The sequence below is a fragment of the Pyrenophora tritici-repentis genome, chromosome 3 (assembly GCF_003171515.1).
Source record: "Pyrenophora tritici-repentis strain M4 chromosome 3, whole genome shotgun sequence".
NCBI lineage: Eukaryota > Fungi > Ascomycota > Dothideomycetes > Pleosporales > Pleosporaceae > Pyrenophora > Pyrenophora tritici-repentis.
Window position 1 is genome coordinate 3,610,947 of NC_089392.1, and position 14,431 is coordinate 3,625,377.

A 14,431-nucleotide genomic window follows, 5' to 3' on the forward strand; every position below is an offset into this window, starting at 1 on the left:
ACAGCGAGAGTAGGAGCCGCAGCGGCGAAAGGAGTTGTAGAAGCCGTAGCAGCGGTAGGAAGTGAGAAGCAGCGAGAGTAGCACGAGCAGCGGGGGGACAGCAGGGACAGCGAGAGCAGTAGGGAAAGCAAGAGCAGGGGCAGAAGTAGTTATAGCGGCCGCAGGCGTAGTAGGAGCGGTGGGGAGTGAGGAGCAGAAGCGAGGATATCGATAGCAGCGAGAGCAGCGAGGACGGCGGGGATAGTAGGGATAGCGGGATCAGCTGTGAGAGAAGCGAGGATAGCGAGAGTAGGAGAGCAGGAGCCGCAGGCGCGATAGAAGTAAGAGTAGCAAGAGCAATAAAAGTAGGAGGCGCAACAACAATAGAAGCTTCGCAGTAGCCGTAGGCGCAGGAGGAGCAGGAGAATTATAATTAACAGCGAGGATGCGGAGAGTAGGGGCCGCAGCGTCGGCAGAAGTTATAGAAGCCGTAGAAGCCGCAGAAGCCGCAGAAGCCGCAGGTATAGAAGGAGGCGTAGGAGATAAAGGGCAGTAGCGAGTGTAAGGAGAGCAGCAAGAGGGGATACCGCAGCAGCGATAGAAGCAGAGCAGTAGCAGTAGCAGTAGCGGCAGGAGCAATAGTAAGAATATTAAGAGCAGGGCGAGTAGTAAGGACAGAGGGGGATATCGGGCAAAGCGAGAGCAGCGGAGAAGGCGAGAGGAGCAAGGACGGCAGGGATAGTAGAAATAGCAAGAGTAGTAAGAGTAGTAAGAGTAGTAAGAGTAGTAAGAGTAGTAAGAGTAGTAAGAGTAGCAAGAGTAGCAAGAGGAGGATGTGTAACCGCGAGGATAGAGGCAATGAAGGTAATTAAGGTAATTGCGATAATTGCAGGGTTAGTAAGAGCAACAAGGGCAACACAAGAAAGGCGCGAACGGCAAGGGAATTAACAATTAAGTTAATTATAGCGATTGCAACATCGAACACCAACTTTTCGAGATGACAAAAAGGTCCTGGATTACCCTTTTTTCATCTCAATTCCATTGAAATGCCTTCCTAGAATCAGTTTCCAACGTCTGCTTTTGCGTGCAGGCGTTGTGGCGGGCGCGCTGGCCGCTGCAACTTTGACAGAGTTGTTACCTGGCCTTAGTTGAGAGAAATCTCTGCAAATGGCCCGTGCGCCAACTGATTTTAGATGTTCGATCGAAGGCACCCTCTACGAAACCGACAGAGCAACGGCTCTTCCTTAGGTATATATCTCTATTGCTGCAAAGTAATAGGCCTATATATCTAGATGCTACCTATACCCGAACGCCCTAAACCAACTCGATATACCGACCCCATATACCGAACCGCTCCAGCACCTGCTGTCACCAGCACACTCACGAGCAAAACACCGACCAGGCACTAGATGTATAGATCTATTATCTCTCTTGTAGATCCCTATATACAGACGCCTACACCAAAAGCCCTCTCCACCGAACGACCTAAACCGACTCGATATACCGACCCCATATACCGAACCGCTCTAGCACCTGCTTTCACTAGCACACGCACGAGCAAAACACCGACCAGGCACTAGATGTATAGATCTATTCTCTCTCTTGTAGATCCCTATATACAGACGCCTACACCAAATACCCTCTCCACCGAACGCCCTAAACCGACTCGATATACCGACCCCATATACCGAACCGCTCTAGCACCTGCTTTCACTAGCACACGCACGAGCAAAACATCGACTAGGCAATAGCTGTATAGGTCTATTATTGTTAGGTTATAATAGATTCCTGTATACAGACGCCTACACCAAAACGCCCAAAACATCGACTAGGTAATAGCTGTATAGATCTATTCTGTCTTGTAGATCCCTATATACAGACGCCTACACCAAATACCCTCTCTACCGAACGCCCTAAACCGACTCGATATACCGACCCCATATACCGAACCGCTCCAGCACCTGCTTTCACTAGCACACGCACGAGCAAAACATCGACCAGGCAATAGCTGTATAGATCTATTCTCTCTCTTGTAGATCCCTATATACTAGACTCCGCAACAATCAATTCAATCCGGTCACTCTCCTAGACCCACTTACCTATCTAGGTAGGGCTTAAACTCCTATATTATTATTATTATTATATTTCCATTAGAGTCCTGTATCAGTCGGTGACTATGTAGGACTTTGGCTAAGCCGTTCTATGTATGATGGTCGTTGTGGAGTTTCTATGGGTCTTGTACAATTTGGGTGGTGTTTTGCGTACTCCAATTTCAGAGCTAGTCTTCCATTGGCGCGGGTGCTAAAGAGCAGTGTGGTGAATAGAAAGAGATGTAGCAGCGGGCTCTTTTAGATAAGGAAATATTGTTTTTGTAGTTTTATACAGTGTCTGTCTGTTCGGTGGTTTGCCCAAGGTGCCATTTTCTCGTGCCAATCCTAGTACTTGCAATAAAGGCTAGAGTAGCTTTGATGCCTGTCTTTGTTTGGAGGAGGAGTGGGAGGGTGATGGGTCTGTGTGGTATTGCTTCTTTGAGTGTATTTCTATGTGTTTTGTACTGTTTGCAATCTAGAAGTAGATGCTGTGGTGTTTGTGGTTTGTAGCATATACATAGATTGCAGTCTCTCTTGTTGAATCTCTTAAGGTAGGAGTTGAAGTATCCATGTCCTAGCTTGAGTGAGTAGAACGCGCTCGAGATTTCTCTTGGTGTTCCCTTCGGGACTTTGATTGTTGTATGTGTGTTGAGCTTGAAGATCCTTGAGTAGGAGCTTCTGTTTTTGGTGGGCCTGTCGGTATACCTCTTGTACTCCATCAGTTGTTCTGTTTTTTGTATTTTGTTGATTTCTGTGCCTAAGTAGGCTAGGCTCGCTGTGGTCGATGTTGTTGGTCTCTCTTTAGCTGCTTCCTTTGCTAGCGTGTCGGCTTTTTCGTTGCCCTTGACGTCGTTATGTCCTGGGGCCCACTGCAGGTGGATCGATGCTTTCTTTGTCGTTATTCTCTTTGCAGCTCTGATGCATCTTAGTAGCCACTGTTGTCCCGGGTTGTCCGATAGGTTGTTAAGCCTATGGATTGCTGCTTGGTTGTCTGCGTATACGTAGATCTCTTGGCCTTCTTGTGCCACTGTAGCCGCGTGTTCAAATGCCTGTGCTATCCCCTCTAGTTCACCGTTGTAGACTAGTTGGGAGCATCCAATGTTTGTCTTTTGAGAAAAGGTTTCTTCGTGGGTGGAGCTGTACGCTACTACACCTACGCCGATCCCTATTCCCTTGTCGTGTTGTGAGGCATCTGAGTAGATTGCGGTGAAGTTATCTCCGCTCCTTGATAGGATATAATCCGTGTGTGCAATTGCCTCTTCCTCTTTGCTCTTTTTTGATACAGTAACCTTGTAGTTAAGACTTTCCCATGGTCTGAACCTATATGGGATTATCTTTTCTACGCTATTGTTGTCTCTCTCTGGGATTGACTTAACAATAGTGTATAGTTGTCTATGCTGGTTTGGCTTTTTGTAGCTAGCTTTGTCTGTATTTGTGATCCTTGTAATTGCTTTCTGGATTGGGTGGTTGCTGGATAGCTGGTGTGCTCTAGACGCATACTTTCGGTTGTTGGTGTTGAGTCTAATTGCAGGTGACGTAAGTCCGGATTCAATGCTTGTTGGTAGGGATGGTGACGTTCTAAACACTCCAATTATCTTTCTACACGCCAGGTTGTGCAGTGATTGTAGGAGGCTAGTGGCGTAGCTTTGGTTCTTCCAGTATATTTGTGATCCGTAGTCTGCAACGCTTGTGACGCATGCTAGGTATAGTTGTCGTACTGCTTTTGGGGAGAGTCCTCTTTCGATGTTGGCTAGTCTCCCTAGTCTATAGAATGCTTTCCTTGCTTGGCTTACGCGTGTAGCAATATGTTCCTTGAAGGACAGTCTATTGTCTATGTGGATACCTAGCCATTTGATTGTGTCTTTCGGTTCTACAATGGTGTTGTCTGGAAGCTGTAGGCTTCTCTCTTTTCTCTCTTTCTTGGCGGTAAAGTGGATGAGCTCTGTCTTAGCTATATCGAACATAATCGCTAAGTTTTTCCCTCGGTGAGATAGTAGGCGGACTTGCTGTTCTAGTATTTTGACATTTTTCTTTAGCGATGTTGAGGATGTCGATAGAGATAGGTCGTCAATATAGGATAGGTTGAAGCTTTGTAGTCCTGGGAAGAGGTCTCTGGTGTAGATAAGAAAGAAGATTGGAGACACTGGGCTGCCTTGAGGTATCCCAGCTATTATCTCGGAGAATTCTTGTGTCTTATTGTCGAAGGAGAGTCTTAGCGATCTGTTTGAGAAGAAGGATTTTGTCCAAGCGATAAGACTAATTGGAAGGCCTAGCTTCTTAAGCGTTCGCAGGAATTGATTGTGTGAGACGTGGTCAAATGCTCCCTTTACGTCTAGGAAGATAGTTGATGTTATTTGGCCTTTCTGTTTCTGGTGCTGAATTTGGTCGATGAGTAGCATAGCTGCATCTATTGCAGATTTCTTGAGTCTACCCCCAATTTGGGTTGGGTGTAGTAGCTCTGTGATTTCTGCTAGATTGCTCAGCCTACTTGCGGTGATCCTCTCGTTAATCTTTCCTAAACAGCTTAATAGAGTGATAACTCTGTAGGCTTTTGGGATTGAATAGTCTGGTTTTGATGCCTTTTTAAGAACAGCTCCTGTAGCTTGTTTCCAGCATTTTGGGTGGTATCCATAGTTGAATAGGAGTGAGAAAGCTCTAAACATTGTTTGCGGTTGAGCTTTGTACGCGGCTGTGATTATGTCTTGTGTTATTGCATCTGGTCCTGGGGTGCTACTTTTGACTTGACTTGAGCATGCTCGTTCTAGTTCAGTCGTGGATAGTGCTGGCCAATCCCATCTCTTTTCCTGGTAGTTGGTGAATGTGGGCGCTTCGGTTATGGGCGGTGGTGGGAATAGCGTGTTGCGGAACGCTTGGCATTTCTTGTCGAATGATGTTTCTCCTTGTATAGGTGGAATTCTTTCGACTTTGTTATCCTTTGTATATGCCATGGCTTTGTAGATTGACTGCGGGTCTTCCTTCTCTAGGAATTCATTCCAGTGTTTCCTTTTAGCGTCTTTGATTGCCTTGTTGTAGGTGTTTCGTGCACGTAGGAAGTCTCTTTTCTCTAGGTAGGCGTCGTGTATCGCAGTAGTTTCGAGCTTTTCTTTAAAAATCCTTCTATAGTGGGAAGTGTCTTGTCGTAGCTTTGTCAGCTCTTTGTTCCACCAAGCTTTTGGTTTTGGACCAAGTCTAGTGATAGGGATAGCTTTGTTTGCTGCAGTTTGGATTGCTTGAGTTATTGCTTTACCAATCTCTTCTAGCTGTTGCTCTAGCTCTGTATTGTTGCCGAGGAGGAGGTCCATTAAGTCTGCCTTTCTTGGATCACTGATCTGGTCCATATCTTGCAAGGTTTGACTGTTTTGGATTGCCGTTTCTAGTTCTTTGTTGAAGGTGTCCCAGTTAGCCTTTGCAGTATTAAATCTGGGTTGGTTTGTCGGGTTTTCTACAAGGTCTGCGTTTGTTTGGATGGAGAATAGGAGGCCGTAGTGATCTGATCCAGTTTCAGGTATAGTCTGCCAGTCCGTAGCTTTGCTAGCCAAGTCTGGAGTGACAAGTGAGAGGTCTAGGACTGTTTCTCTAGATAGGTGTGGTCTGAAGAATGTGCCTACTCCTGGTGTGTTTAGGAGCTCTAGATCTTGTTCTTCAATCCAGTCAATAAATGGCTGTGCTCCTTGGCTCGTCGTTGGGCATAGCGGGTCCCACAATGGATGGTGCTCGTTGCTATCTAGTACTAAAATAGAACTTGGCGGAAGCTTAGTGTTAAGTATAGCTCTGGGCAGTGTTTTTTCCCCTTCGGCGTTTGTTTGGTTGTATACGTTAAATAGGTTAAATTGGAAATTAGAACCTTTTATTGTAATAGCCATTGCGTCTGGGTCTATTTTGAAGTCGTTTTGGGTGAATGTCTCTGCTTCTAGTGTTCTAGATATATAAAATAGAACCCTAGGGCGGACGGGTAGGTTTGTTACTGGTAAGATCTGGATAAACGCAGTGTGATTTATGGATCTTGCTGTTGCGTAGTTGTCGTTGGTAGTTAGCCATGGCTCTTGAATTGCAATTATATCAGCTTTAAGTTCAACTGCAAGTTGCAGTGTAGACTCAGTCGCTGTAATGCTCTTGTTGAGATTGACTTGGAGGATCCTAATGTTGTTCAACATTAAAATCCTGCGGGGATGCTCTTTGTTACTGCTTGGTAGAGTTCGCACTCTTTGCTGTTTGCAAAGTGGGGCTCTTTGCAGTTACTACAGTGGGGGAGTGTATGGTTGCAGGGTTTTCCTTTTGTATTACACACTGAGCATTTGTGTGTTGTAGTTGCATGTTCTTCTCCGCACAAATTGCATGCTGGTTGGTTTCGGCATCTAGTGGCTGGGTGGCCAAATTGTTGGCAGTTTAGGCATTGGGTAGATGCTGCTATAGGCTTAAACTTTTCGGTGAAGAGAGTTTGTCCAAGGATTGTAATTCTACCACCAAGTCTGGCTGCGTCTTCGGCTGTTTTGAATGCTATTACAATAGAGCTGTTCTTCTTGTTTTGCCATTCTCTTGATATCCAGTATGGGTTGCCAGTAATTTGTAGTCCGTTGTTGTATGCTGGGATTTCTGTGTGGAGTATCTCTAGTGTCTCTGCTCCCTCCCATTCTGTTGGCACATTATGTACTACTACTTTCGTCCATGATTCTAGTAGTTGTACATTCTTTAGCTCAAACTTTTGATGCCATATATGCTTGTGTTGGACTAGGTATTCTCCTGAGTAGGTTGGAGTGGTTGTTAGAATAATATTGTTCTTTCTACTTGTTGTTACTTCCTTCACTACTGGGTCTTTGATGCCGCCCTTTGTGAACTCTTCGTTGATTAGGTCTCTAATCTGGAGTGGTGTGTGAGACGTAGGCTGGGTAAGCGTAAGGACTGCTTGGTAGTAGCTTGCTGGCTTTTTGTTTGTCTTCTTTTTTGTAGACACTGTAGTCCATGTGTTTCCGTTGTTCTGGGCGGCTACGCTAGCGTATGATGTCTTGTTTTGTTGGGTGTTTTGGGTGTTTTGGGTGTTTTGGATGTTCTGGGTGTTCTGGTTGTTTGGTTTTTCTTGGTTGTTTGGGTTTTGTGGTCCAGTTGCGGCATTAACAGCTTTCTTTAGTGTCTTTGTAGCTTGTTGGGAGGCGCTTGTAAGCGTTGCAGTCTGGTACGCAAGCTGTGCTGTAAACTTCTCAGTCATTTGCTGCGTAACCCTGCCTAGTTCCGTAAAGTCTCTAAAGACGTCCAGTAGTTGTAGTAGTTTGTTTTGGGATAGATGGGATTCGGCCATAGTAGATGCTTGTAGAATTAGGTCCCTTGCCCAGAAGATTGCTTGGGTTGAGTCCTTTGCTCTTGGTTTCTTTTCTTGGCTGTTCTGGAATGGGTTTCTCTCTCTTGTAGTTATCTCTGGGGAGAATGCCGCTGGTCTTTTATTTAGTGGTGGCTGAATAATTAACCTTGGTGTTTCTTGGGTGGTCTGCTCGATGGGTGTTGTTGGGTTGTCTTGGTGCCTTTCGTCGGTCTCCATTTCGTCGTCCAGTGTGCTTGAGGTCCGGAGGTCTTCTGGTAGCTGGACTACGATAGTGTCGCTATCTGGGGCCATTTTAGCCTCTCTGTTGTCTTGTTGTTGTTGTTTCTTGGCTTGGTCTGTGCGTTTGCTTCTGAAAGTTCGGACGCGTCGCGTTTGGGGTACTAGACTCCTTGTATCTCCACAACCACGCGGCTGCACGGCTTGGGAGTAGTCGGAATCTATTTCTTTCGATGGATATAGTTGGTTTCTGATGGAGTTTCACGTGTTCGGAAAAAACTCGAAGTTGTGTGTGGTGCTTAAACTCCTATAGGTAACTACTAGGCTTAAAGCGGTAATCAATCAATCCAATCTGAACCTTCTAGGACCCACTTAATTGATTGTTGCGGACTGTGCTATATACAGACGCCTACACAAAACAACAGACAGACACTGTATAAAACTACAAACAATATTTCTTTTCGCAAAGAGCTCGCTGTTACATCTCTTTCTGTTCACCACACTGCTCTTTAGCACCCGCGCCAATGGAAGACTAGCTCGGAAATTGGACTACGCAACTATCCTCCAAATTGTACAAGACCTATAGAAACTCCATATTGAACAACATACATAGAACGGCTTAGCCAAAGTCCTACATAGTCACCGACTGATACAGGACTCTAATGGAAATATAATAATAATAATATTCCCTCTACTATACTCCCCTTAAATCTTATCGGGTTTCTTTTTTCTCTTTATTTTTTTCTAATAACTATCTCTTTTTACTATTATTTGATTCTAATCTCTTCTATCTTCTCATTAATCTATTCCTAACAACTTGCTCTGTCTTCTACTACAATCCTAATCCTCGAATCCGACTTGATTTAATGATTTATTTCTTTCTCAAACACAATCTAATATATACTACAAACTATACCGGTTTTACTTACCTTATCTATCTATTATTAATCTCACCGACTTTATACTCTCTCTTTTCTAATCTTTCTTTCTTTGCTTTATACCCGCATGCTTATTTTTAACATAAATAACTCTTCTTTGAACTTTTGCTCTTACCGTATTATTATTATTATTATATTTCCATTAGAGTCCTGTATCAGTCGGTGACTATGTAGGACTTTGGCTAAGCCGTTCTATGTATGTTGTTCAATATGGAGTTTCTATAGGTCTTGTACAATTTGGAGGATAGTTGCGTAGTCCAATTTCCGAGCTAGTCTTCCATTGGCGCGGGTGCTAAAGAGCAGTGTGGTGAACAGAAAGAGATGTAACAGCGAGCTCTTTGCGAAAAGAAATATTGTTTGTAGTTTTATACAGTGTCTGTCTGTTGTTTTGTGTAGGCGTCTGTATATAGGGATCTACAAGAGAGAGAATAGATCTATACAGCTATTGCCTGGTCGATGTTTTGCTCGTGCGTGTGCTAGTGAAAGCAGGTGCTAGAGCGGTTCGGTATATGGGGTCGGTATATCGAGTCGGTTTAGGGCGTTCGGTAGAGAGGGCGTTTGGTGTAGGCGTCTGTATATAGGGATCTACAAGAGAGAGAATAGATCTATACAGCTATTGCCTGGTCGATGTTTTGCTCGTGCGTGTGCTAGTGAAAGCAGGTGCTGGAGCGGTTCGGTATATGGGGTCGGTATATCGAGTCGGTTTAGGGCGTTCGGTAGAGAGGGTATTTGGTGTAGGCGTCTGTATATAGGGATCTACAAGACAGAATAGATCTATACAGCTATTACCTAGTCGATGTTTTGGGCGTTTTGGTGTAGGCGTCTGTATACAGGAATCTATTATAACCTAACAATAATAGACCTATACAGCTATTGCCTAGTCGATGTTTTGCTCGTGCGTGTGCTAGTGAAAGCAGGTGCTAGAGCGGTTCGGTATATGGGGTCGGTATATCGAGTCGGTTTAGGGCGTTCGGTGGAGAGGGTATTTGGTGTAGGCGTCTGTATGTAGGGATCTACAAGAGAGATAGTAGATCTATACATCTAGTGCCTGGTCGGTGTTTTGCTCGTGCGTGTGCTAGTGAAAGCAGGTGCTAGAGCGGTTCGGTATATGGGGTCGGTATATCGAGTCGGTTTAGGTCGTTCGGTGGAGAGGGCTTTTGGTGTAGGCGTCTGTATATAGGGATCTACAAGAGAGATAATAGATCTATACATCTAGTGCCTGGTCGGTGTTTTGCTCGTGCGTGTGCTAGTGAAAGCAGGTGCTAGAGCGGTTCGGTATATGGGGTCGGTATATCGAGTCGGTTTAGGTCGTTCGGTGGAGAGGGCTTTTGGTGTAGGCGTCTGTATATAGGGATCTACAAGAGAGATAATAGATCTATACATCTAGTGCCTGGTCGGTGTTTTGCTCGTGAGTGTGCTGGTGACAGCAGGTGCTGGAGCGGTTCGGTATATGGGGTCGGTATATCGAGTTGGTTTAGGGCGTTCGGGTATAGGTAGCATCTAGATATATAGGCCTATTACTTTGCAGCAATAGAGATATATACCTAAGGAAGAGCCGTTGCTCTGTCGGTTTCGTAGAGGGTGCCTTCGATCGAACATCTAAAATCAGTTGGCGCACGGGCCATTTGCAGAGATTTCTCTCAACTAAGGCCAGGTAACAACTCTGTCAAAGTTGCAGCGGCCAGCGCGCCCGCCACAACGCCTGCACGCAAAAGCAGACGTTGGAAACTGATTCTAGGAAGGCATTTCAATGGAATTGAGATGAAAAAAGGGTAATCCAGGACCTTTTTGTCATCTCGAAAAGTTGGTGTTCGATCTAGTAGAGGGAATAGACGATGAGTAGAAGTGTCAGATATTCACTCTTATCTGGAATACTGATGAAATGGGTAATGATCGTGATGATATTGATTATTGATTGTGTTTTTGGTTCTGTCTACGGTTGTGGGCACACCTGGGGGGTGCCAAGCCTTCCTGTGATCCGATTGGCTCTCTCAGATGCCGGGTCGCGCTAGTCTAACCCAGCGTCTGTACGCTCTCATCTTCAACAGTGCTATTATCTGACACACCCCTTCAGCTTGGACGCTCTTCACGCTTGCAAGCTGGGCACTTAGTCCTACTCAAGGCTTACCACGAGATTTTCAAGTTTCTCTTGAATTTCTTCGAGCGGTGCCGAGTTTCTCGCCAGGATTTCCTTAGCGGGGACTAGTCCTAGTTGTTCTAGGAATTCTGGCCATTTGTTTGGTGGCAATGATTTGGTGAGACCGTCGGCGATCATATCCGCGGTAGGTATGTACTCTACGGAGATCCGGCCTGTCGACACCTCCTGTCTGATCCAGTGATTGTGTATGTCGACATGTCTGAGTTTGGTTTGAAGCTTTGAGACCTCCTCGGTGACTAGGCGAATAGTCTGTTTGTTGTCGCATTGAATAGTGATACTAGGGGTGTCAAGCTGGATATTCAGCTCCTTGAGGAGACGGGACAGGAATAGAGCTTCCTTGGCTACTTGAGATAGAGCGAGGAGCTCGGCTTCTGTCGTTGATGTTGTGACAGTGTCTTGTTTGTTAGCTTTCCATGCGATGAGTCCATTGAAGAGCTTGATCGCGTAGCCCTGTGAGCTCTTCCTGTCTAGGGTATTGTCGGCAAAGGAAGCATCGCTGGCTATCTGTAGTCCAGCGCCTCCTCCGAGTTGTAGCGCGAGGTGCTTTGTCGCTAGTAGATATTGGAGGACTCGGTCGGCAGCGTCATGGTGCTCCGGTCCTGGGTTGGAGAGAAAGCGGGCGAGCCGCGACGTCGCAAAGGCGATGTCTGGTCTAGTGGTCACGGCTGCGAAGAGGAGCGAGCCTATCTTGCGCTGGTATTTGTTGATCTCTGATGGGGAGGCGAGGCCGTCTCTTGGTAGTAGTTCGGCAGTCGCCATCGGCGTGTCGTGTCTAATGTCGGTACGGTCGGCCAGTCTGCTGATCTTGTCTGCGTAGGCCGCCTGCGATAGCTGGATCGTCCGCGCCTTTCGGTCTCGGATAATCTCGACGCCGAGGAACCATTGTAAGTCGTTTCCCCCAGTAAAGAGGTATCTGTCCTGGAGGCGGGCAATTGCCTGCTGGGCGGATTGCTCCATGTCTTTGTGGTATGCGAGTATGATGTCGTCCACGTAGAAGAAGATAATGATGCCGTCTTTGATGAGACAGCAGGGTTCGTGCGGTACTTCCTGGAACCCGAGTTCTTTGAGAGTGCCTGTGAACTCTTTCTGCCAGAGGAGCGGGGATATGCGCAGTCCATACAATGCCTTGTTGAGCTTAAGTATAGTGCCTGGCTTCTGATGGCCGCGTGGCATTCTCATGAATACTTCTCGGTCTATTGTCGCATGCACGAAGGCGTTTGCCACGTCGTACTGTTTGAGCTCTAGGTCGTACTTTGCCGCAATTGCGGTTAGCATTCGGAACGACCGGCTTGCGAGTGTTGCCGCGTAGGTGTCTTGCGATGTGATGTTTCGCTGCTGATCACCGCGGACGACTAGTCGTGCCTTGCACTTGAGTAGTCGGTGATGCTTGTCAAGTTTGTAGGTGTATACCCACATGCAGCCCAGGATTTGTTGTCCTGTTTGCTTGATTTTCTTTATGGGGAACTCTGTCCATGAGTTCATTTGATAGTGGCTTGCTAGATGGGACTGTTCTGCTTCTTTGAATAGTTCTCCCATTGGGTGGTCCTCAAGCTTAGTTCGGCATGTTGGCAGAGGTGGTAGCTGGCTGCGATGGGGCTTCAAGCCTTTGGCGAGCATTCTCACAATCGCAGCCTTGTCCATAGCTACTCCTCTGTATTCTCCAACCTTTCCGGCCTGGGTACCCGCCATGAACGCTGCTGCCCATGGGGCAGTCTTAGGGGTTCCTTGTCGATCCTTCTCATCTAGCGATGCTCCTGCCATTAGCCGCGCGAGCAACGCTGCGGGTGGCGGTGTCGCCGGAGGTGTCGGGTAGCTGTCCCGGATTTTTCTCCCTTGATAGTATCCTGGCTGGTCGCCCTCGCTGTCCTGAGCGAGTGACTCCTCCGGTGGACTGTCCTCATAGAAGGACTCCGTCTCTGGTTGCTGCGCTGGTGTTGGCAGCTCAATGGTCCTCACGTGTGTCGCGATTTCTTCTAGCGTATTGTGCATGAGGTTGTCCATTAGGTCTTCGGTTTTGCCATCGAAAATTGACTGTTCGTCGAAGACGACGTCTCTAGTGCTCATCACTTTGGCGAGTGACGGTATCCAGATTCGGTAGATGTTTGATGACCGGTATCCGACTAGGTATCCGATCCATGCCTTTGGGTCGAGGCGTTGTAGGCGCGACTTCCCTCTGTGGGTGTCGTCTGTCATGGCGAAAGCTTTGCAGCCATATGCCTTAAGGTGAGTGAGGTTTGGTTTTCGGAGAGATGTGACTATTCCGTTGCTGAAAGCTACTCGTGTGAAGAAGACTTCGTATGGTGTCTTCCAGTGATTGTTGTAGTTTGGGGTTCTGTTGTAGAGATAGACTGCGGCTCGAGTGATTTCTGGCCACAGTTCCCAAGAGAGATTGGCGTCAAGTCGCATTGCGCGTGCCTTCTCCTTGTTTACACCCCCTGAGCGCTCGGCTCCACCGTTTTGTGCCTGTGTGTCTGGGGCTGAGGGCTCGACTCTGATGCCCTGTGTTGCCAGCCATCGCTCGACATCTGGCTTAACAGTTGTGATCTCGTTGTCAGACTCTATGGTCTTAACGGATATGTTGTAATGGTTCTTCATAAATAAGAAGAAAGTTGTGAGCAGCCGGATAATGGACTTGGCTGTCCGGTTGTCGGTAAAGTATAGGTCCCATTGGAGGCCTGAGAAACGATCGGTAATGAGCATTTGGCTCTTCTCTTTTGTGATCGCCTGGACTTCGTATGTATGGAAGTCGATAGCAAGTCGCTCTCCTGGGCCTTCGTCGTTTGTTCGTGGTAGGCGTCGTATCTGTCTCTTGGACTTGGCTCTTCCGCAGGAGTCGCATTGTACTGTCGTCACCCCTTGAACTCGCACCCCCTCAGACTGCTGCACGAGATGCTCGATTGCTGCTGGTCCTGGGTGGCCGAGTCTCTTGTGCCATAGCATCGCTGAAGCCTTCTTTGGTCCTCTCTGCGTGCGTGTTGTGATGGCTCTTGTATGGACAAATGCCTGGGGTAGAGGACTGTACTCTAATACCCACTGGCCAAAGGTTTCTGAGAGGTTGCCAATAACTTGATCGTCTGGTCCTCGTAGGTTAGTTGGGTTTGATTTGGTATCCCACCAGATTCCTCTCTGCCGTAGCAGTCGGAAGGACACTAGATTGCATACGATCTCTGGGCAGATTGCCACATCTCGCAGCACTAGCTTTGTTGTCCCATGCTGATGTTGCAGCGTGATGTCTGTGGTCCCGTATCCCCGTATCCAAATCTTTATACTACCAGACTCCGCAACAATCAATCGGATCGGCATGATTGATTCCTATCTAGGTTAAAGGCTGCCTAATGAAGTAATTCTTTAACCTATATAGGAATCAATCATGTCAATCGATTGATTGTTGCGGAGTCTGCATACTACCAGCCCATATGTAGTCTCCTAATGATGACGGGCGGTAGTTGTATATCCGATCTGGATTGTTTGTGATGTGGCACGTCGCTCCTGCAGAGATGCCAACAATCAAGCCTGCTTGATGGGCTTGATTGATTTGATTGAGTGAATACAATCAAGCCAAATCAAGCCCAGACTGCTCAAAAGTACAAGCAAATCAAGCCCATCAAGCAGGCTTGATTGGTGAGCTTGATAGGCTTGATCCTGGCTATATCGTAGAACGTGAAGTCGTAGATTTTGGTATAACCTAGGTTCCATCCCATCTTCTCTCACTTAAAGGCTAGTACGTACAGGGCAT

General features: G+C 46.8%; 2 protein-coding genes across 2 annotated transcripts; both read right to left on the reverse strand.

The window, feature by feature from the left end:
• Positions 1 to 2,356: 2,356 nt before the first annotated feature.
• On the reverse strand, positions 2,357 to 7,674 carry PtrM4_087560 (uncharacterized protein; the record flags this gene model as incomplete). The annotated part of the gene is made up of 2 exons (XM_066106783.1): positions 2,357 to 6,206; positions 6,398 to 7,674. The coding sequence occupies 2 exons, from the start codon at positions 7,672 to 7,674 to the stop codon at positions 2,357 to 2,359; spliced, it is 5,127 nt and encodes a 1,708-aa protein (XP_065963721.1).
• A 2,976-nt stretch (positions 7,675 to 10,650) lies between these two features.
• Positions 10,651 to 13,998, reverse strand: PtrM4_087570 (uncharacterized protein; the record flags this gene model as incomplete). Its single annotated transcript, XM_066106784.1, has 1 exon — positions 10,651 to 13,998. One exon carries the CDS (start codon positions 13,996 to 13,998, stop codon positions 10,651 to 10,653), a length of 3,348 nt encoding a protein of 1,115 aa, XP_065963722.1.
• Positions 13,999 to 14,431: the final 433 nt, after the last annotated feature.